The sequence below is a fragment of the Mobula birostris genome, chromosome 1 (assembly GCF_030028105.1).
Source record: "Mobula birostris isolate sMobBir1 chromosome 1, sMobBir1.hap1, whole genome shotgun sequence".
Taxonomy (NCBI): domain Eukaryota; kingdom Metazoa; phylum Chordata; class Chondrichthyes; order Myliobatiformes; family Myliobatidae; genus Mobula; species Mobula birostris.
Genome location: NC_092370.1, coordinates 157433523 through 157456565, shown reverse-complemented (window position 1 = coordinate 157456565; position 23043 = coordinate 157433523). Strand labels below are relative to the sequence as shown.

Here is a 23043-nt window from a genome sequence, read left to right as displayed (position 1 = left end):
GGATAAAATTGGTCCCTTAGAGAATCAGAGTGGACGGCTATGTGCGGAACCAAAAGAGATGGGGGAGATTTTGAACGATTTCTTTTCTTCGCTATTCACTAAAGAGAAGGATATTGAATTGTGTAAGGTAAGCGAAACAAGAAGGGTAGTTAAGGAAAGTATGATAATTAAGGAAGAGGAAGTACTGGCGCTTTTAAGGAATATAATATTCCCTAGGACCTTGAGGAAAGTTAATGTGGAAATAGCAGGGGCTCTGACAGAAATATTTCAAATGTCATTAGAAACGGGGATGGTGCCAGAGGATTGGCGTATTGTTCATGTTGTTCCATTGTTTAAAAAGGGTTCTAAGAGTAAACCTAGCAATTGTTGGCCCGTGAGTTTGACGTCAGTGGTGGGTAAATTGATGGAAAGCATTCTTAGAGATGGCATATATAATTATCTGAATAGACAGGGTCTGAATAAGAACAGTCAACATGGATTTGTGCATGGAAGGTCAGGTTTGACAAATCTTACTGAATTTTTTGATGAGGTTACTAGGAAAGTCGAGGAGGGTAAAGCAGTGGATGTTGTCTATATGGACTTCAGTAAGGCCTTTGACAAGGTTCCACGTGGAAGGTTAGTTAGGACGGTTCAATCGTTAGGTATTAATATCCAAGTAGTGAAATGAATTCAGCAGTGGCTGGATGGGAGACACCAGAGAGTAGTGGTGGATAACTGTGTGTCAGATTGAAGGATGGTGTCTAGTGGTGTGCCTCAGGGATCTGTACTGGGTCCAATGTTGTTTGTCATATATATTAATGATCTGGATTACAGGGTGGTAAATTGGATTAGTAAGTCGAAGCAAGCAGCTGAGAAGAAGGGAGTGAAGATATCGGGTGCAAAACGTCTTTTTTTTTTAAACACTGCTCAGGAAGAAGGGTCTGCACTGTGCAGGTGCGTGACGTAGCGTGCCAAGTTTTAAAAAGAGAAAATTTCAACGGTTCTTGTTTCAATCCAAGCAAGCAGCTGAGAAGAAGAGAGTGAAGATATCGAGTGCAAAAAGTCTTTTTTTTTAAACACTGCTCAGGGAGAAGGGTCTGCACTGTGCAGGCTCGTGATGTAGCACGCCAAGGTTTAAAAACAGACCACCATATACAGCAGGCAGCGTTGTGAGCAGGCAGCAGAGTGAGAGGGAGCAGAGTGGGATGGCTTTGGCTCAACAGGCTTCGGTGAGAACAGGCAGAGGCCAGGGTAGGTTCTGGTAAGTTTTTTTGTCCAGATTGTTTAGAGTAGAGAGAATGCCAGGCAGGATGTTGGAATGCTCCTCCTGCAGGATGTGGGAAGTCAGGGAGCCCTCCAGTGTCCCTGACAACGATACCTGCAAGAAGTGCATCCAGCTGCAGCTCCTAACAAACCACGTTAGGGAACTGGAGCAGGAGCTGGATGACCTCTGGATCATTCGGGAAAATGAGGAGATTATAGATAGTAGCTACAGGGAGGTAGTTACGCCAAAGGAGCACAGCACAGGAAATTGGGTCATTTTCAGGCAAGGGAAGAGGAAAGGGCAGGCAGAGCAGGGTTCCCCTGTGGCCATTCCCCTCAACAACAAGTATACCACATTGGATACTGTTGGGGGGGATGACTTACTTGGGACAAGCTGCAGTAGCCGGATCTCTGGCACTGAGTCTGGTTCTGCAGTGCAGAAGGGAGGGTGGAAAAAGAGGAGAGCGGTAGTGATAGGGGACTCCATAGTTAGAGGTACTGTGAGGGGATCCAGGAGTGCCCCTATTGACTGTTTGAAGAGAGACAGAGAGAGAGTTATTTACTACCACCGATATGTTGCTTTTGAAAAGAGAGAGAGAGAGAGAGAGAGAGAGAGAGAGAGAGAGAAGATTAACGGTTGGACTGTCACTTTAAGGCACTGGAAGTAACTTTGGATTTCTACTGAGTTGGGTTTGGAGACAGTACTGAGCAGCTTGAAAGTTGCTATGGTGACCGACAGGACATTATTGATGTTACTTTCAAGGACTTGTTGCCTGCTTGCGTTTCTTTGCAGGCAAAGGAAGGAGGGACTCTTTGAATGACAGGTGATGTTCAGCCTGGTGAAGTAAATGGGAGGTCAGATGATACAGACCTCAGACACATGATCTGGACACTGAATGAGCATTGTTGTGCCCGCAGAGAAAGTGGGTTTTGGAGGATCGATCAGGCGGATCGATCCAAATTGCTATTCCAGCGGTGATGAAGGGGTTGACTGGTGGGGAGTTGTCTATGTGTCTACCCTTGCCGGGGTGATACCTCCACCACAGGAAAACCGGTCCCCCTGGTTAAAGTCACAGTCGGTGACTTGTAAAGGATTTCGGAGGACGACGAGAAGATCGACGGCATCAGCTCACGTGAAAACTCAACTCACTCACTCTCTCTCCATCACTATTCAACTCAATACCACGAACTGAACTGAACTGAACTTTACTCAACATCGTAAGTCTGTATCTTTTTACCCCTAGACTTAGAGAAGTTTGGTTTTTCATACATATATATTCAACACTTACTTTTATCTATAATTCTTGCTAACCTGTTTGATTTATCTTCAATTAGTTTACTGTATTGCGTAGTTACTAATAAATATTAGTAGTTTATAGCAATACTGGACTCCAAAGTGGTTTCTATTTCTGCTGGTTTCTTTATTCCCGTCATGGGGTACGTGACAGTACAGATAGGAGGTTCTGTTGTCGTGACAGAGAATTCAGGATTGTTTGTCGCCTCCTGAGTGCCAAGGTCAAGGATGTCTCTGATCGATTGCATGACATTCTGAAGTGGGAGGGTGATCAGCCAGATGTCATGGTGCACATCAGTACCAATGACATAGCAAGGAAGAGTGAGGAGGTCCTGGAGAGTGAGTATAGAGAGCTTGGTAGGAAGTTGAAAAGCAGGACCTCGAGGGTGGTAATCGCAGGATTGCTACCTGTGCTACGTGCCAGTGAGGGTAAGAATAGGATGCTCTGGAGGATGAACAAGTGGCTGAAGAACTGGTGTAGAGGGCAGGGTTTCAGATTTCAGGGTCACTGGGACCTCTTCTGGGGCAGGTGGGACCTGTACAAGAGAGACAGGTTACACTTGAACTACAAGGGGACCAATATCCTTTCAGGGAGGTTTGTTAGTGCTATTGGGGATGCTTTAAACTAGATTTGCAGGGGGATGGGAACCAGAGTGCCAGAGCTGACAGTGAGGCTGGAGTGAAAATAAATGATGCTAAGAGTTCAAGCAAATCCGCTAATAGAAAGGTTGTGAGTCGTGGTAAAAATCTTCTGAGGTGTATATATTTCAATGCTAGGAGTATTGCGGGGAAGGCAGATGAGTTGAGGGTGTGGATTGACACATGGAATTATGACGTTATAGCAATTAGTGAAACTTGGCTACAGGAAGGGCAGGACTGGCAGCTTAATATTCCAGGGTTCCGATGTTTCAGATGTGATCGAGGCAGAGGAATGAAAGGTGGGGGAGTAGCATTGCTTGTCAGGGAAAATGTTACAGCAGTGCTCAGGCAGGACAGATTAGAGGGCTTGTCTACTGAGTCCCTATAGGTGGAGCTGAGAAACAGGAAAGGTATGGCCACATTAGTGGGGTTGTATTATAGACCACCCAACAGTTAGCGAGAATTGGAAGAGCAAATCTGCAGAGAGATAGCAGGCAACTGCAGGAAACATAAAGTTGTGGTGGTAGGGGATTTTAATTTTCCACATATTGATTGGGACTCCCATACTGTTAGGGGTCTAGATGGGTTAGAGTTTGTAAAATGTGTTCAGGAAAGTTTTCTAAATCAATATATAGAGGTGCCAACTAGAAGGGATGCAATATTAGATCTCCTATTAGGAAATGAGTTAGGACAAGTGACAGAAGTGTGTGTAGGGGAGCACTTTAGTTCCAGTGATCATAACACCATTAGTTTCAACTTGATCATGGATAAAGATACATCTGGTCCTAGGGTTGAGGTTCTAACCTGGAAGAAGGCCAAATTTGAAGAAATGAGAAAGGATCTAAAAAGCGTGGATTGGGACAGGTTGTTCTCTGGCAAGGATGTGACCGGTAAGTGGGAGGCCTTCAAAGGAGAAATTTTGAGAGTACAGAGCTTGTATGTTCCTGTCAGGATTAAAGTCAAAGTGAATAGGAATAAGGAACCTTGGTTCTCACGGGATCTTGCAACTCTGATAAAGAAGAAGAGAGAGTTGTATGACATGTATAGGAAACGGGAAGTAAATAAGGTGCTTGAGGAGTATAAAAAGTGCAAGAAAATACTTAAGAAGGAAATCAGGAGGGCTAAAAGAAGACATGAGGTTGCCTTGGCAGTCAAAGTGAAGGATAATCCAAAGAGCTTTTACAGGTATATTAAGAGCAAAAGGATTGTAAGGGATAAAACTAGTCCTCTTGAAGATCAGAGTGGTCGGCTATGTGCAGAACCAAAAGAAATGGGGGAGATCTTAAATGGGTTTTTTGCATCTGTATTTACTAAGGAAACTGGCATGAAGTCTATGGAATTAAGGGAAACAAGTAGTGAGATCATGGAAACTGTACAGATTGAAAAGGAGGAGGTGCTTGCTATCTTGAGGCAAATTAAAGTGGATAAATCCCCAGGACCTGACAGGGTATTCCCTCAGACCTTGAAGGAGACTAGTGTTGAAATTGCAGGGGCCCTGGCGGATATATTTAAAATGTCAGTGTCTACAGGTGAGGCACCAGAGGATTGGAGAATGGCTCATATTGTTCCGTTGTTTAAAAAAAGATTGAAAAGTAATCCGGGAAATTATAGGCCAGTAAGTTTGATGTCGGTAGTGGATACGTTATTGGAGGGAATACTAAGAGACAGAATCTACAAGCATTTGGATAGACAGGGACTTATTAGGGAGAGTCAACATGGCTTTGTGCGTGGTAGGTCATGTTTGACCAATCTGTTGGGAGTTTTTCGAGGAGGTTACCAGGAAGGTGGATGAAGGGAAGGCAGTGGATGTTGTCTACATGGACTTCAGTAAGGCCTTTGACAAGGTTCCACATGGGAGGTTAGTTAGGAAAATTCAGTCGCTCGGTATACATAGAGAGGTAGTAAATTGGATTAGACATTGGCTCAAGGGAAGAAGCCAAAGAGTGGTAGTAGAGGATTGCTTCTCAGAGTGGAGGCCTGTGACTAGTGGTGTGCCACAGGGATCAGTGCTGGGTCCATTGTTATTTGTCATCTATATCAATGATCTGGATGATAATGTGGTAAATTGGATCAGCAAATTTGCTGATGATACAAAGATTGGAGGTTTAGTGGACAATGAGGAAGTGTTTCAAAGCTTCTAGAGGGATTTGGACCAGCTGGAAAAATAGGCTGAAAAATGGCAGATGGAGTTTAATACAGACAAGTGTGAGGTATTGCACTTTGGAAGGACAAACCAAGGTAGAACAGACAGGGTAAATGGTAAGGCACTGAGGAGTGCAGTAGAACAGAGGGATCTGGGAATACAGATACAAAATTCCCTAAAAGTGGTGTCACAGGTAGATAGAGTTGTAAAGAGAGCTTTTGGTACATTGGCCTTTATTAATCAAAGTATTGAGTATAAGAGCTGGAATGTTGTGATGAGGTTGTGTAAGGTATTGGTGAGGCTGAATCTGGAGTATTGTGTTCAGTTTTGGTCACCAAATTACAGGAAGGATATTAATGAGGTTGAAAGAGTGCAGAGAAGGTTTACAAGGGTTGCCGGGACTTGAGAAACTCAGTTACAGGGAAAGGTTGAATAGGTAAGGGCTTTATTCCCTGGAGCGTAGAAGAATGAGGGGAGATTTGATGGAGGTATATAAAATTATGATGGGTATAGATAGAGTGAATGCAAGCAGGCATTTTCCACTGAGGCAAGGGGAGAAAAAAACCAGAGGACATAGGTTAAGGGTGAGGGGGGAAAAGTTTAAAGGGAACATTAGTGGGGGTTTCTTCACACAGAGAGTGGTGGTGGGAGTATGGAATGAGCTGCCAGACGAGGTGGTAAATGCGGGTTCTTTTTTAACATTTAAGAATAAATTGGACAGATACATGGATGGGAGGTGTATGGAGGGATATGGTCCGTGTGCAGGTCAGCGGGACGAGGCAGAAAATGGTTCAGCACAGCCAAGAAGGGCCAAAAGGCCTGTTTCTGCGCTGTAGTTTTTCTATGGTTTCTAAGTATGCAGATGATACTAAGATAGGTGGAGTTGTGGATAATGAAGTAGATTTTCAAAGTTTGCAGACAGAATTAGACCACTTAGAAGAGTGGGCTGAAAGATGGCAGATGGAGTTCAATGCTGATAAATGTGAGGTGCTACATTTTGGTAGGACTAATCAAAATAGGACATACGTGGTAAATGGTAGGACATTGAAAAATGCAGTAGAACAGAGGGATCTAGGAATAATGGTGCATAGTTCCCTGAAAGTGGAATCTCATGTGGATAGGATGGTGAAGAAAGCTTTTGGTATGCTGGCCTTTATAAATTAAAGCATTGAGTATAGGAGATGGGATGTAATGTTGAAATTCTATAAGGCATTGGTAAGGCCAAATTTGGAGTATTGTGTACAGTTCTGGTCACTGAACTATAGGAAAGATGTCAATAAAATTGAGAGAATACAGAGGAGATTTACTAGAATGTGGCCTGCGTTTCATCTCCTAAGTTACAGAGAAAGGTTGAACAAGTTAGAACTTTATTCTTTGGAGCGTAGAAAGTTGAGAGGGGACTTGATAGAGGTATTTAAAATTATGAGGGGGATAGATAGAGTTGACGGGGATAGGCTTTTTCCATTGAGAGTGGGGGAGATTCAAACAAGAGGACATGAGTTGAGAGTTAAAGGGCAAAAGTTTAGGGGTAACAGGAGGGGGAACTTCTTTACTCAGAGAGTGGTAGCTGTGTGGAGCGAGCTTCCAGCAGAAGTAGTTGAGGCAGGTTCGATATTGTCATTTAAAGTTAAATTGGATGGATATATGGACAGGAAAGGAATGGAGGGTTATGGGCTGAGTGCAGGTCGGTGAGACTAGGTGAGAGTAAGAGTTCAGCATGGACTAGAAGGGCCGAGATGGCCTGTTTCTGTGCTGTAATTGTTAAATGGTTATATGATCCAAATGCTTACGATTGGGTTCAGCTGATGATGTCAAACTCCACCACAGTAACACTTCTCTCACCAGCTCCAAATTGCCCATGTGCTGCATTGGAAAAGCAGAATCTTCTTCAACTGAATACATGTATTGTGAAGTCCATCACCAACATTTTGGTCTCCTGCACAAATTCCATTTCCTGGTTAATAACTTTATTTGTTTCCCTTGACTGTTTGTAAATCTGGTTCCTCTTTGAGCAAAATGTAACCAAGGTGCTTCCTTTTACCCCAGTAGCCTTGTCAGACTCTTCCCCTCCTACAGCTGGTTCTTGTTGAAACACTGATCCTTCCATTTGTCCAGACCTGCTTATTCCATTGCTCCACGAGATGGTTCACAAGCTTTTATCTGAACTCATGTTGCCTAATTACTAACAGTCAGGACGAGGCTGAAAGGTGGCTGTGTTTAATCCTTTTATCTGTGTCATTTTACAGTTGTATAATCCAAATCAAACAAAATTCATTTTCTACTATTTCTCTGGCTCATATGTCTATTGCATAGATATATTTCTTTTCTTATGTCACGTATCCCATGATGGGAATAAAGAACCAGCAGAAATAGAAACCACTTTGGAGTCTAGTATTGCTATAAACTAATAATATTTATTAATAGCTATGCAATACAGTAAACTAAGTGAAGATAAATCAAACAGGTTAGCAAGAATTATATATATAAGTAAGTAAATCAGTAGGTGTGGAAAAATATGTATGAAAAACCAAGCTTCTTTAAGTCTGGGGGTAAAAAGATACAGTCTTACAATGTTGGGTAAAGTTCAGTTCAGTTCATGGTATTTAGTTGAATAGTGATGGAGAGAGAGAGAGAGAGTGAGTTGAGTCTTCAGGTGAGCTGTTGCCGTCGATTTTCTCGTCGTCCTCCGAAATCCTTTACAAGTCACCAATTGTGACTTTAAACAGGGGGACCGGTTTTCCTGTGGTGGAGCTATCACCCCGGCAAGGGTGGACACATAGACAACTCCCCACCAGTCAACCGCTTCTTCTCCTTCCACTGCAAGAGCGATTGGATCGATCCGCCTGATCGATCCTCCAAAACCCACTTTCTCTGTGGACACAACAATGCTCATTCAGTGTCCAGATCATGTGTTTGAGGTCTGTATCATCTGATCTTCTATTTATCTCACCGTGCTGAGCATCACCTGTCATTCAAAGAGTCCCTCCTTCTGTTGTCTGTAAAGAAATGTAAGCAAGCAACAAGTCCTTGAAAGTAACATCAATAATGTGCTGTCAGTCACCATAGCAACCTTTGAGCTGCTTAGTATTATCTCCAAAGTAAAACTCTAAAGTTACCTCCTGTGACAGTCCAACCGTCAATCTTCGTCTCTCTCTCTCTCTCTTTTCAAACCAAACCATTGATGATAAATAACTCTCTCTTTCTCTCTTCAAACAGTTAATAGGGGCACTCCTGGATCCCCTCATGCTTAGAAGTGGAGCAAAAATACTGTACCTTATAATCTCAGCGAGCTGTCACCAAGCCCTTCAGGTATTGCTACGTCAACAGCCTGAAGTACAGATGCTTGTGTCACTTTTAGAACATGAATTGTGTTGAGACATCTAGTACTTAATATGCCATGGATGAATTTTTACCAAAATTCCTGTCTTTAGGGGCATAACTAGAAACTGAGGATGTGAATGGAGGAATTGGACACCTTTGATGAAAAGATGAAAGCGGTGGGAATTGAGCCCTGGTCATTGGTATTGTAAAGCATTCTGCTAACCACTACGCTACCATTATTTTGGAGCCAAGCAGGATGGATTTTCTGTTTCCTGTGAGGCTGCAGGCATTATCTGCATTGTGACAACCTAATTCATGGTCACGTTTCTGATGTGCAAATTATCTGGGTGACATATAGCTCACAGGAACAGAATCCTGGCATAAACTGGGGCCATGGTAGAGTGAAGTGGATGGAAAAGAGGATGGAGCTGGGGATATGGATTCACACAGAGTGGGAGTGAGTGAGGTGCCAAATGAAGATGGGGGACACGGTGGCCCTGATGCACTTCATTTAAACCATACAGCAAGTGCTAAGAATGGGCGCATGAGCATGTTCTTCAGCTGCTCCCTGAACTTCGTCTGGGTCACCACATAAGTACAGGTGTTGGTGCAGGAGTTCAGAAGCTGCAGCATGTAGCCAGTTTGTTCAGTGATGTAGTTTGGGTCATGGACACCCGTGTAATCATAAATGCTAGCAGTCCGCCAGTAGAGAAAGAATCCAATGTTTGTCATCCATAGGAGTATAAAGCTGCCGGTTATGGTGAAGAGTAGAACAATGGATTTCCTCCGTTTCTCCATCTCTGGGTCAATATGATCTTCATTACCGCTGCATTGCTGTAGTCTCCTCCGAACTCTGCCCGTCACTATAATGTGTCTGACTGTCAGAGCGTTGAGTAGTAGAATCAGGATGAATGGAACAAAAGGGGTTAAAATGATACGGAGACAGTCAAAAGCCAACCAGGCGGTTTCAGTGTAAAAGCTGGATGATACGACCCCACCCCAAGATACATTGTCAGCAATATACTCTGGTTCGTATATGAAATACCAAGGGATGCTCTTCAGGCTGAATATCACGCTCACTGTTGTTAAAACCACTGTTGCCGTTTTCACAGTGCAATATCTTGTTCTCAGCTCCTGACAACAGATTGCAACAAATCGATCAAAGGTGAAGGTGACGGTGAACCAGACAGAGATATCAGTGGCTACAGAGAGCAGGATGAGGGTGAGAGACATTGCAGGAGTGGTGTCCATGTAAGTTCCCGGAAAATGAAAGGGAATAACCGTGTACAGTAACACGTCGGTGAAAACAATCATCAGATCCGCTGTCGCCATGGCCACCAGGTAGAAGGTGATGCACCGGGAGAGTCCGCACTTTCCTTGAGATAGGATGAGAATGGCCATCAAGTTAACTGAAACAAAGAGAAATGAGACAAGTATGATACTGACGGACATCCCAAGCATGAAGGCTATTCCGAAGAGCAAGGAAGAAAAACATGATCAGGTCATTGTCCACTTAGAAATTCCTCTGTCATCCAAGTAGGAAATCCCTCAGGGATGTCCCATTCACAGTTTAATCTGGCTCTTTTTGCCAAGTTAGACCACTCAAGGTCATAGTGTGCTATTACTCACCAATAAACAGTTTTGTTTACAAACAGTTTTTACCATCATTGGCACTAGGCTCCATATTATCCAGGACATCTTGAAGGAGTGATGTCTTAAAAAGGCAGCATCCATTATTAAAGACTCCAAGCTCCCAGGACATGCCCTCCTCTCATTGCTGCCATTAGCAAGGAGGGACAGGAGCCTGAAGACACACTCTCAATGATTCAGGAACAGTTTCTTCCCCTCTGCCATCCGATTTCTGAATCGAAACTGAACCCGTGAACACTTCCTCAAAGCATTCTCTATTTTTTTGCACTACTTATTGTATTGAACTATTTCACATATATATATTATTGCATTGTACTGCTGCCACAAAGTGAACACATTTCACGACATGTGCTGGTGTTATTAAACCTGTTTCTGATTCTGATTCTGATTTTTTTTCGATTTCTCCTGGATCACTCATTCCCGACCTTGTTCCAAACATATTCTGCATTCCAAAGGGAAGTATGGATGACGGGCCTGATCTTACTGAGTGTAATATTGTGGTTCTGTTGTAGACCTGAGGTCAATGGGCATCAATGGGAAGGACTTTACTCTGCAGAGTCACATTACCTCACGCTCTGGAAGTTTATGTTTCTTCTCATTTTCTGACAACTTCCAGCTTGCTCACACTTGTACTTGGTGCATCCCTGACCATTCCTTTTCTCCATCTCAGGGGAAAGACCAATACTCATTACAGTCCAGTAGACTCCTAGAGCTACCTTAACGATATCTCACTCAGCCTGCTTCTTGAAAAGGCTCCATTCCATCATCCCAGTTACTCCGTTGTCTCTTTTGTATCTGTTCTGGTGATGATACCTCCCACACGAGTGTTTTTATGATATTTTCATCCATCCTCCACTATTGTTTGCCCTCTCCTGAGACGACAGGCTTCTCTCCTGACCCACTACATACACTGCACCCCTGCCCTCTCTGCCACCCGGTCTAAGTGTAGCCATACCCTGCATTTTACTTCCTCCACTACCACATTCAATGGGTCATTTTCCATAAATTCTACCACCTTTCCTCTCCCCTCACCTTCATTTAGGGCCCCAAACAGTCCTTCCAGGTGAAGCAACACCTCACTTGCAAGTCTGTTGGGTTTGTCTACTGTATCTGGTGCTCCCGATGCGGCCTCCTGTACATTGCTGAGACCTGACGTCATCTGGGGGATTACTTTGTTGAACACCTTCATTCCATTCATAACAAGCAAGATTTCCCAGTGGCTAACAACATTAATTCCAATTCCAGTTCCCATTCCGAAATGTCAGTGCTTGGCCTCCTCTATTGCCATGATGAGGCCCCTCTCAGCTTGGAGGAACATTAGGCATGTTGCAACTTCAGCGGTCAACATCAATTTCAACTGACAAACGAGAAAATCTGCAGATGCCGGAAGTCCAAGCAACAGTCTTTCCCTTCCTCCACCATCAACGCTGCTCTCGACTGCATCTCCACCATTTTGCATATGTCTGCCCTCACCCCATCCTCCCACCAACCCACCAAGGATAGGTTTCCTCTTGTCCTCACCTAGCACTCCACCAGCCTCTGTGTCCAGCACATAATTCTACGTAACTTCTGCTAACTCCAGTGGGACCTTATCACCAAGCTCCATCCCTCACCTCCCCCCACCCCACTTTCTGCTTTCTGTAGGGATTCCTCCCTACGTGAGACCCTTGTCCATTCATCCCTCCACTCTCTCCTGGCACTTATTCTTACGACCGAAAAAAGTGCTGCATCTGCCCCTACACCTCCTCCCTCACTACCATTCAGGGCCCCAATCAGACCTTCCAGGTGAGGCGACACTTCACTAGTGAGTCTGTTGGGGTAATCTACTCTATCCGGTGCTCCCAATGTGGCCTCCTGTGTATCGGTGAGATCTGACGCAGATTGGGAGAGCACCTCACTGAGCACATACACTCTGTCTGCCAGAAAAGGTGGGATCTCCCAGTGACCACTCATTTTTATTCCACTTCCCATCTTCATTCAAACATGTCAGCCCATTGTCTCCTCTACTGTCGTGACAATGCCACACTCCGGTTGGAGGAACAACACCTCATATTCCGTCTTGGTACCCTCCAACCCGATGGCATGAACACTGATTTCTTGAACTTCCAATTATGGTGCAACACACATGCCCCACCCTTCACCATTCCCCACTCCTATTTCATTCTGACACCTTATCTCCTTAAACGCCCATCACCTCCCTCTGCTGCCCCCTTTCTTTCTTCCATTGCCTCTCCTATCAGATGCCCCTTCTCCAGCCCTGTATCTCTTTCACCAATCAACTTCCCAGCTCTTCACTTCACCCCTCCCCTCTCCCAGTTTCACCTTGTGGTTTTTCTCCCCTCCCCCCACCATCTTAGTCTGAATTCTCACCTTTTATCTTCAGACCTGATGAAGGGTCTCAGCCTGAAACGTCGACTGATAACTCTTTTACACAGATACTGCCTGGCCTGCTGAGTTCCTTCAGCATTTTGTGTCTGTTGCTTCAATTTCAACAGATCTGCCTTCCCAGTCTCCTGTTTTGTCACCCAATCTCCCATTCCAAGCATTTTCATCAATTGGACATTTCATCTCTATTTCACCTCCTTCCACTGACACCTTCCACAGGCAAACCCACTGTTTTTCACCAGTGTTTCCCACAGATTTCAGTAATACTCCCAACCCTTGTGTCACCACTCAATCCTGAAATTCAGACAAGCATACACGTCTCTTGTAATAAAAGCAAAGGTTATTGGAAACACTGAGCTGATCAGGTAACTTCTGTACAAACAGACACACAGTTAACATTTCAGTTCCATGACCCTGTCGTTCTCTATCCCACTCTGGACTTTCTGCCTTAGATTCCTGACACTGTTTCAACATGAGCAGACAGAGCTCTTCTTTGCCCTTTCTCTGCCTTTCTCTCCTTCCTGAACAATTTAAAACACATTTGTTTCTAATTTATCCCCTTTCTGGTGGATGATCATCACCATGTATTACTATTCCTGCTTCACGATCGCTGCCTGACCTGCCGAATATTTCCAGCATTTTCTGGTTTTGCTTCATGGAGATAACTGGGTGGATTGTGAGGTTGGATCTGGGGGGTTATGATGGTGAAGAATGATTAGATTATGGGTGACAGGGTAGCATAGTGGTTAACACAATGTTCTACAGATCCAGTGACCAGGGTTCAATTCCCGCTGCTGCTGATAATGTGACTGTGTGAGTTTCCTCTGGGTTCTCCCAGTTCCTCCCACTGTTCAAAAACGTACTGACTGGTAGATTAACTGGTCATTGTAAATTGTTCCTACATTAGGCTAGGATTAAACTGAGAGATTGCTGGGTGGCGTGTCTCAAAGACCGGAAGAGACTGTGTCTGAATAAATAAATATATCGACATATATAACCAGTGAAAAATTTTAGACATCGCATGGAGACAATGAGTTGGTGATCATAGGAGTGGAGTGGTTGGAGGTTGAACACTGGCAGCAGATTTATGAATAGCCTTTTTTATGGAAGGTAGGAGAAGGGTTGAAACAGGGTGGGCAATTCTAAAGGGGGCAAGCAGAGGGAATAATAGCAGAGGGGATTTTTCAGGGGTAGAGTGAATCAATGCCACTGCTGAGAGAACACAACAATGAGTTATATGCCCCTGTACAGGATGACAGCTCAAGAGCTGAAGATTTATTTTCCAAACATACAACAAGAGGTATTTGGTTACAATAGGTTGGCTTACCAGGAATTCCCACAGCCGCGAGAACAGGGTAGTAAATGTCTTCTATCTGATGGAGTATTGTTGCCTCGCGCATTTTCTGTAGAAGGTAATTTCACCGGTGACAGAGGGAAGGCTCTGTCTGATTACAGGACACAACCAGAGGAGCTATGCATTTATTTTGGAATAAAGTTCCCTTGGGATCATTTGGTTACATAGTTATTAATATTAGTTGTGCTTCATAGAGCAAAGCTGCACAGAAAATAAAAATAGAATTCCTGAAAGAATCAGTTGTAATTAGTTAGAGATTATGCAATCTCAAGACAAGATATTCATGGAAAATACTTTTCAATATCAATGATACACCAAAGAAGCCAATTTATGTTTTTCTTGAATATATTGCTGTTATTCCCTTTCAATGTAATATTTGAAGTCAGCTGTATGTAGGTGCTTTTTGACAATACTACCCAATACAAGAGTTAACACAACTACTTCCTGTGATAAAACATGAAAAGCTTCAAATACTCAGCAAGTCAGAGAGAAAAATAGAAACTTAATGCTGCCCATTCTGTGCATCACATATTCTGAGAAGATGTTGGATTGTGTATAATTCGGCACTAGGCAAGGATCAATGAAAATAAGTTAGGTTGAAGTGGAGTGGATTTTTGGAGTGGCTATTGTGTGAGTGAGACAGTGTTAGAGAGGGGAATTCGGGCTTTAGCTCATAGAAGCTTTGGGAAGCAGAGGCAAAGTCTCTAGGTAGATCCTTTTCTGTTGATTTTTTTCTTTCTTTTGTATTGCAGTTAGAGCACTGGGGATGCCGGACAGGATATCTGAATGCTCATCTTGTGGGATGTGAGATTGTTCCTGATGACTGCACCTGCAAGAAGTGCATCCTGTTGCAACTTCTTTCAGACTGTTAAGGAATTGGAACTGGAACTGGATGAACTCTGGATCATTTGCTAGTCTCAGTGGTTAATCAACGGCAGATACAAGGAGCAGGACACAGGTGAATGGGTGACTATCAGGAGGGGGAATTGGGATAGGCTGCCAGTGGAGAGTACCCCTGTAACTGTATTCCCTCTACATTAGGTACACTGCTTTGGATATTGTTGGGGGCACTTGTGGATTGGGACAGGTTGTTGTCAAGCAAAGGTGCATTTGGAAAGTGGGAAACCTTCAAAAGTGAAATTTTGAGTGTACAGACTATGTTCCTGTCAGAATAAAAGAGTGGGATAACAGGGTTAGGGAACCTTGGTTTTTGAGAATTATTGAGGCATTTGTTGAAAAAAAGAAGGAGGTCCATAGTAGGTATAGGCAGGATGAAGCAAATAAGGTACTTGAGGAGTATAGGAGATGCAAGAGGACACTTAAGGAAATCAAGAGGACTGAAAGAAGGCATGAGTTTGCTTGAGCAGATAAATGGAAGAAGAATCCCAGGGGCTTCTGCAGATATATTAAGAGCAAAAGGATAACAAGGGACAAACTTGGTCCTCTGCAACGTTAGAGTGGGCATCAATGAATGGAGATGAAATAGATGGGGGAGATCTGAAATGGATTTTTTTGCATCCAATTTGTTTCCAGAGATGGACACAGTCTATAGAAGTGAAGCCAAGCAGCAATGAGGTCATGGACCCTATACGCATTACAGAGGTTGGGGTGTTTGCTGTCTATAGAGAAGTTAAGGTGGATAAATCTCCAGGGCCTGACAAAGTGTCCTCTCTGCCCTGTGGAAGTTAGTGCAGAGGTTTCAGGGGCCCTAGCAGAGATAATTAAAATATCCTTAGTCACGGTGAAGTGCTGGAGGATTGGACTTAGCAGGGACCTGAAAGCTTTCAGTTTTGAACTCTGAACTCTGACGTCCCAGAACTGTAATAGTGTCACACTAACTGCTATGCGTCTGTTGCACCCATGTGATTGCACACATCTCAGTCACTAGGGGTGCACACTGAGGCCGAATGCCAAACGAGAGGATGTTCTTCAATGCCACTATCATATCTACTACTATCACTGGCAGCCTGTTCTGAGCATCCACCGCTCTCCGTGTTAAAAAATCTTACCCCACACATCTCCCTTAAACATTTTCCTTCACACTTTTCGTGCATGTCCTTTAATATTTGACATTTCTACATTGAGTAAATGACTATGACCTTCATAATTTTATCAGAGCTTACAAGACTTGGATCAGCCTGTAATATAGAGAGACCAACCATGTTTATCTCCTTTCAGCTCATACCCTCTAATCCAGGCAGCATCATGGTAAACCTGTTCCAGAGCTCCCACATCCCTCCTGAAAGGGGCGCACAATACTCCAAGTGTGACCTACCCAATGTTCTTTGTAGCTGCAACATGACTCCCTTACCCCTATACTCAATGCCCTGACCAATGAAGGCAAGCATGCCAAATGCTTTCTCTAGAACATGATCCACTTTTAGGGAATTGTGGACTTGGATCCCTAGAGTGCTCCATCCATTAGTGCTGTCAAAGATACCTGCCGTTAACTACACAGTTTCCCTGTAAATCTGATGTTCCCATGTTGTACTGGCATGTAATTCTACATCCAGAAGCCACTATCTCAGTTACAGGCTATTTGGTTCTCAATGAATGGAGTGCAGCAAATTCAGAAGGTGATAAGTTAGAGCGTGAGAGAGGCATGGAAAATGCAAGAGGGTCAATGCCATGATTGACATTAGCAAGGATTAGCTCCAGAGCAGAGGTTTCTAACCATTTTCATGCCCTGGGCCAATACCATTAAGCAAGGGGTCCGGGGTGTCCCAGGTTGTGAACTCTGCTCGAGAGAGCGAAATTGTCCGGGGGGTGTCCAGCTACATCAGGGTACTGAAGGTGGGTGAAAGGGACCCAGTTTACAGTGAAGGATTATATCCACAGAATTGGGCATGGAAGAAGTGATAGTAGAAGTAGATTTCAATGACATTTTGGGCTCAGAATTCAATGAGATGGAAATCCAGGGGAATAAAGCTGAGGCCTCTCCTGAGGACTGATTGTTCAGCATCAGAGGCAGGATGATCAGAAGGGATGGGGCGCGGAGTGAGGGATGTGATCTGAGGAAAGTGATGGGACGGACATCCAGAGGGCTATTGAAATGCATGAACTGATGGGGTTTAGAATCTCTGACATCTGAAAAGAAGATGTTTACTGCAACACTGAATGAAGTTAATTATAAAGTGAAACTGTGGATGAAAACAGCTTTGAGATAAATTCTGTCAGTATTCTACAAAGCCATAAGACCATAAGATATAGGAGTAGAATTAGGACATTTGGCTCATTGAGTCTGCTGTGCCATTTCATCATAGTTGATCCATTTTCTTTGTCAGTCCCAATCTCCTGCCTTCTCCCCTTATTTCTTCATGCCATGACTGATCAAGAATCTATCAATCCTGCCTTAAATATACCCAATGACTTGGCCTCCACAGCTGCCTGTGGCAACAAATTCCACAGATTCACCACTCTCTCCATTCTAAAAGGATGCCCCTCTATTCGAAGTTTGTGTTCTCTGGTCTTAGACTACCCAGCATAGATAACGTCCTCTCCACATCCACTCTACTGAGGCCTTTCAACATTCAATAGGTTTCAATGAGGTCACCCCTTGTACTTCTGAATTCCAGTGAGTGCAGGCCCAGAGCCATCAAACTCTCTTCATATGACAAGCTATTCAATCCTGGAAGTATTTTCATGAACCTCCTTTGAACTTTGTCCAGTTTCAGAATCTCTTTTCTAAAATAAGGGGCCCAAAGCTGTTCACAATAGTCCAAGTTAAGCCTCGCCAGTACTTTATAAAGCCTCAAAATTGCATCCTTGCTTTTATATTCTAGTCCTCTTGAAATGAATGCCAACATTGCATTTGCCTTCCCCACCACCAACCTAACCTGTAAATTAAACTTTAGGGAATCCTGTACAAGGACTCCCAAGTCCCCTTGCACTTCTGATTTTTGATTTTTCTCTCCATTTAGAAAGTAGTCTACCTGTTAACTTTGCCCAAAGTGCATGACCGCACGTCATCTGCTATTTCTTTGCCCTTTTTCCTAATCTATCCTTCTGTAGCCTCCTAATTTGCTCAAAAGAACTGCCACTCCAGCTATCTTTGTATTGTCTGCAAATCTGGCCACAAAGCGATCAATTCCATCTTCCAAATTATTGATATATAACAAAAAGTATCAGTCCTAACACCGACCCCTGTGGAACACCACTTGCCACTTGTTATTATTGCCATACTTTGCCCCTTGACAATCAGCCACTGCTTTGTCCATGCTGGAACCTTTCTTGTAATTCCATGGGCTCTTAACTTGTTAAGCAGCCTTGTGTAGCATCTTGTCAAAAGCCTTCTGAATATACAATGCACAACTTCTACCCATTCTCCTTTGTCTATTCTGCTTGTTATTTCTTCAAAGAATTCCAACAGATTTATCAGGCAAGATTTTGCTTGAGGAAACCATGCCTACTACGGCCTATTTTGTCATGTACCCCAAACCCTTATCCTTAACAATCGTCTCCAAAATCTTCCCAACCAAGGAGGTCAGACTAAATGGCCTGTAATTTCTTTTCTTCTGTCTCTCTTTTTCCTGAAGAGTGGATGTGACATTTGCAATTTTCCATTCCTCCAGAACCAAGCCATAATCAAATGATTCTTGAAAGATCATTACCAATCTCTTCAACCACCCCATTTAGAACCCTGAGGTGTAATCCATCTGGTTCAGGTGACCTATCTAGCGTCAGATCTTTTTGTTTCCCAAGCACCTTCTCCCTCGTAATGATAACCTCACATACGTCTGCCCCCTGACACTCTCAAACATCCAGCATACAGCTCATGTTTTTCACGGTGAAGACTGGGGCAATATATTTTTGCAGTTCTTCTGTCATTTCCTTATCTGCCATTACTACCTGTGTAGCATCAATTTCCAGTGTTCTGATTTCTACTATCACTTCTTTTTTTGCACTTTCTGTATCTGAAGAAACTTTTGGTATCTTCCACCTGAGACAATAACTTTGTTCTCATCCCACAGATGTGCCCTGATCTGTTGAACGTTTCAGGCATTTTTGGTTTTTAACTCAGATTACCAGCATCTGCAGTATTTTTCCCTTACCATCATTCAGGGCCCCAGACAGTCCTTCCAGGTGAGGCAACACTTCACCTGTGAGTCGGCTGGGGTGATATACTGCATCCAGTACTCCCGATGTGGCCTTTTATATATTGGCGAGACCCGACGCAGACTGGGAGACCGCTTTGCTGAACACCTGCGCTCTGTCCGCCAGAGAAAGCAGGATCTCCCAGTGGCCACACATTTTAATTCCACATCCCATTTCCATTCTGACATGTCTATCCACGGCCTCCTCTACTGTAAAGATGAAGCCACACTCAGGTTGGAGGATCAACACCTTATATTCCGTCTGGGTAGCCTCCGGTCTGATGGCATGAACATCGACTTCTCTAACTTCCGCTAAGGCCCCACCTCCCCCTCATACCCCATCTGTTACTTATTTTTATGCACACATTCTTTCTCTCACTCTCCTTTTTCTCCCTCTGTCCCTCTGACTATACTTCTTGCCCATCCTCTGGGTCCCCCCCCCCCTTGTCTTTCTCCCTGGGCCTCCTGTCCCATGATCCTCTCATATCCCTTTTGCCAATCACCTGTCTAGCTCTTGGCTCCATCCCTCCCCCTCCTGTCTTCTCCTATCATTTTGGATCTCCCCTCCTCCTCACACTTTCAAATCTCTTACTAACTCTTCCTTCAGTTAGTCCTGACGAAGGGTCTCGGCCTGAAACATTGACTGCACCTCTTCCTGGTGATGCTGCCTGGCCTGCTGCGTTCACCAGCAACTTTGATGTCCGCGCAAATAATTGTTTCTGGATTAAAGCTCTAATCAGTGTTGCTGGTATCTCTCCAGATGCAAACCAAAGTGTGGACAAATATTGTAGCAGTGAACCATTTAAATAAAATTTAAAGGTCATATGGGGAATAGCCTTGAAGATGGACCTTTGATTCTTGTTACCACAAATCAAAGGGGAAAATTGCTGGGAGTTTAAATTGGCTTGTACGATTTGCAGAGATGTTCTGTGTCGAAGCTCTTCTAACAGTCTTCTTCAACTGTAGGTGTTGTCTTGAATGATTCTCATGTTGGACATTGATAATGTAAGATGCCTTAGGCCTGCCTCCCTGGTTTGGTGCCGCGACAGGGGGTGGGGAAGCTGCGTAGCCTTGGTTGTAGTGAGGATTAAGCCTCAAGTCATGGGTCAGGAGAGGAGACACTGGAGCGGTGCAGCATGGTGCCTGTGCTCGGATGGGGGCTGGTCTCTCCCATCAGTGCTGCCATCCAGTGTTCAATTGGTGGAATGACAGGCTGGATTGCAGTGACACTGCTCAGAACTGTACCATCAATTTGCAGGACAGGCCATTCAGGGTCTTGGGCTATATATGTGTATTTTTTGATGACTATGTTTCTTTCTTACTATTTTGACTCACTGTGTACATTTGCATCCTGGTCTCAGAGGAGCACTGTTTTGTTCGGCTGTATCCATATATGGTTGAATGATAAGTAAACTTGAATTTGATTTGATTTGACAATAAACCGATTGCTAATTTAAACTTTAGAAACCTTTGCTACAGGAACTGTGGGATCTTTATGAGACAAATGGTGGTTATGGGTATGATTGGGGGATGTTTCCTTCAGTGTGCAAGGTTTAGAAATACTCATCGCTATTTAAAAAGTACTCTCTGTGTAACAAGATCTCCCCCATCTCTATTGGCTCCATGCATAGTTGACCACATTGATCCTAACGAAGACCAATTTTGTATCAGATGGTCAGTCAGGACAGAGTGAGAGGTTCCTTTACCCAGAAAGTGACAATTAATTTGGAATTCTGAGGGCTGTGGAGGTTCAAATACTGAATGTGGTCAGGACAGAGACACATATAATCTTGGAAATTGAGAGAATTGTGCAAAAGAGGTTCAGGAGAGTTAATTGGAGTTTCAGTGACAGATCGGCTATAATTTGGGCAGCACATAGGGTAGTGGTTAGCACAATGCTTTACAGTACCAGCAACTGCTCAATTCCCACCTCTGTCTGTAAGGAGTTTCTACATTCTCCCCGTGACTGCGTAGTCTCCTCTGGGTGAGCTGGTTTCCTCCCACAAGACAAAGATGTACTGGTGGGTAGGTTAATCATTCATTGTGTGATGGGGTCATGAATTACCCCTATGAACTGTGCTTTTGAAAAGAGAGAGAGAGAGCGTTATTTAACACCGACATCTTGTTTTTGAGAGAGAGGGATGAAGACTACTCACAGTTTGTTTATATTTTCCCAAGGACATTGACTGCTTATACGTTCTTACAGACAGAGAAAGGAGTTGAATGACAGTTGGTACTTAATACAGGGAGATAAATAGGTCAGATGATAGACCTGAGACACATGATTTGGACACTGAATGAGCTTTGTTGTGCCCACAGAAAAAGTTGGTTTTTGGCTGATCAATCAGTGGCTCTTGCAGTATGAAGAGTGTGTGACTGTTGGGGAGTTATTTGTGTGTCAAACTCTCACCTGTGTTGATAGCTCCAGTACAGAAGAACGGTCTCCTTTGTTGTGGTCACAGTCGGTGACTTCTAAAGGATTTCGGAGGACAACGGGAAGATCAATGGCATCAGCTCACCTGAAGACTCAAATTTCTCTCTCTCCATCACTACTCAACTCAATAGCACGAACAGAAATGAACTTTACTCATCATCGTAAGACTGTATCTATTAACCCCTAGACTTGAAGAAGCGTTTTCATGTATTTCCACACTTACTGATATACTTACTTATAGATTAGATTATGAGGACACTCAGTCCTCATTTATTGTCATTTAGAAATGCATGTATTAAGAAATTATACAATGTTCCTCCAGGATGATAATCACAGAAACACAAGACAGACCGAGACTAAAACTGAAAAAAAAACATAATTATAACATATAGTTACAACAGTGCAAAGCAATACCGTAATTTGATAAAGAACAGACCATGGCCACGGTAAAAAAAAGTCTCAAAGTCCCGATATCCCCAACATCTCATGCAGATGGTAGAAGGAAGAAACTCTCCCTGCCATGAGCTTCCAGTGCCGCAAACTTGCCAATGCAGCATCCTGGAAGCACCCGACCACAGTCCGACTCTGAGTCCGTCTGAAAACTTTGAGCCTCCGACCAACCCTCGGACACCGAGCACCGAGCACCATCTCTGCCGAGCATTTCAACCCCAGCCATACCTGTCAGGTTGAGGGGAAACTTAATCAGGTTAATCAAGTAACACCACTTAAACCGATGTCTGCTTTTGGTGAACCTTTGTCTAGGGTCATAGTGGATTGAGTCGGCCCATTGTTAAAGACCGCAGCTGGTTATCAGTATCTGTGAACAATTATGTGTGCTGTGTCTAGGTTCCCTGAAGCCGTGCCTTTTGGAAACATCAAGGCCAAGACTGTGGTACTCAATTCAATACCACGAACTGAACTGAACTTTACTCATCATCGTAAGACTGTGTCTACTTACCCTGTCACGTGACCGGCAGCAATGAATATCAAATTGAGACAGGTTATATTAAACAAACACAAACATTTATTAAACTCTGCTCAACAATAGCGGAAAATATATTCAAACGACTCACTTAACCAGAAGTTAACTGCTATACGGCAACTCTAGAACAGTTCTTAAAAGGGTAAATGCAAAAACAGTTCTTAAAGTGGTAGAGTCCAAGTGATTTACACAATCAATAAGGAGAGACTTCTCTGGAGAAGGATTTCTTCATAGACTCAACATTTCTGCTGGTTCTGTCCAAAGGATTCACGATGAAGGAAATAAACGGCTTAAAAAGAACTGACCTTTTTCCTGGCAAGTGAACCCTGCACAAACTTCCTTGCTCTTTTGGCAGGAGTTATCTCAGATACAAGTCACTACTTCTTGACCAAAGACTCAATAAGGTCGATCCTTTATGAAACTGCCCAACGACACCAACTTTTCTCAATCCTTCAGGTCCTGTACTTTGATAACGATCTTCACTCACTGATACTAAATTGCAAAGG

General features: G+C 43.6%; 1 protein-coding gene across 1 annotated transcript; it reads right to left on the bottom strand.

Moving 5' to 3' along the window:
• Nucleotides 1-9146: 9146 nt before the first annotated feature.
• On the bottom strand, nt 9147-10040 carry LOC140193048 (probable G-protein coupled receptor 139). Its single transcript, XM_072250504.1, has one exon. It carries the CDS (start codon nt 10038-10040, stop codon nt 9147-9149), a length of 894 nt encoding a protein of 297 aa, XP_072106605.1.
• Nucleotides 10041-23043: the final 13003 nt, after the last annotated feature.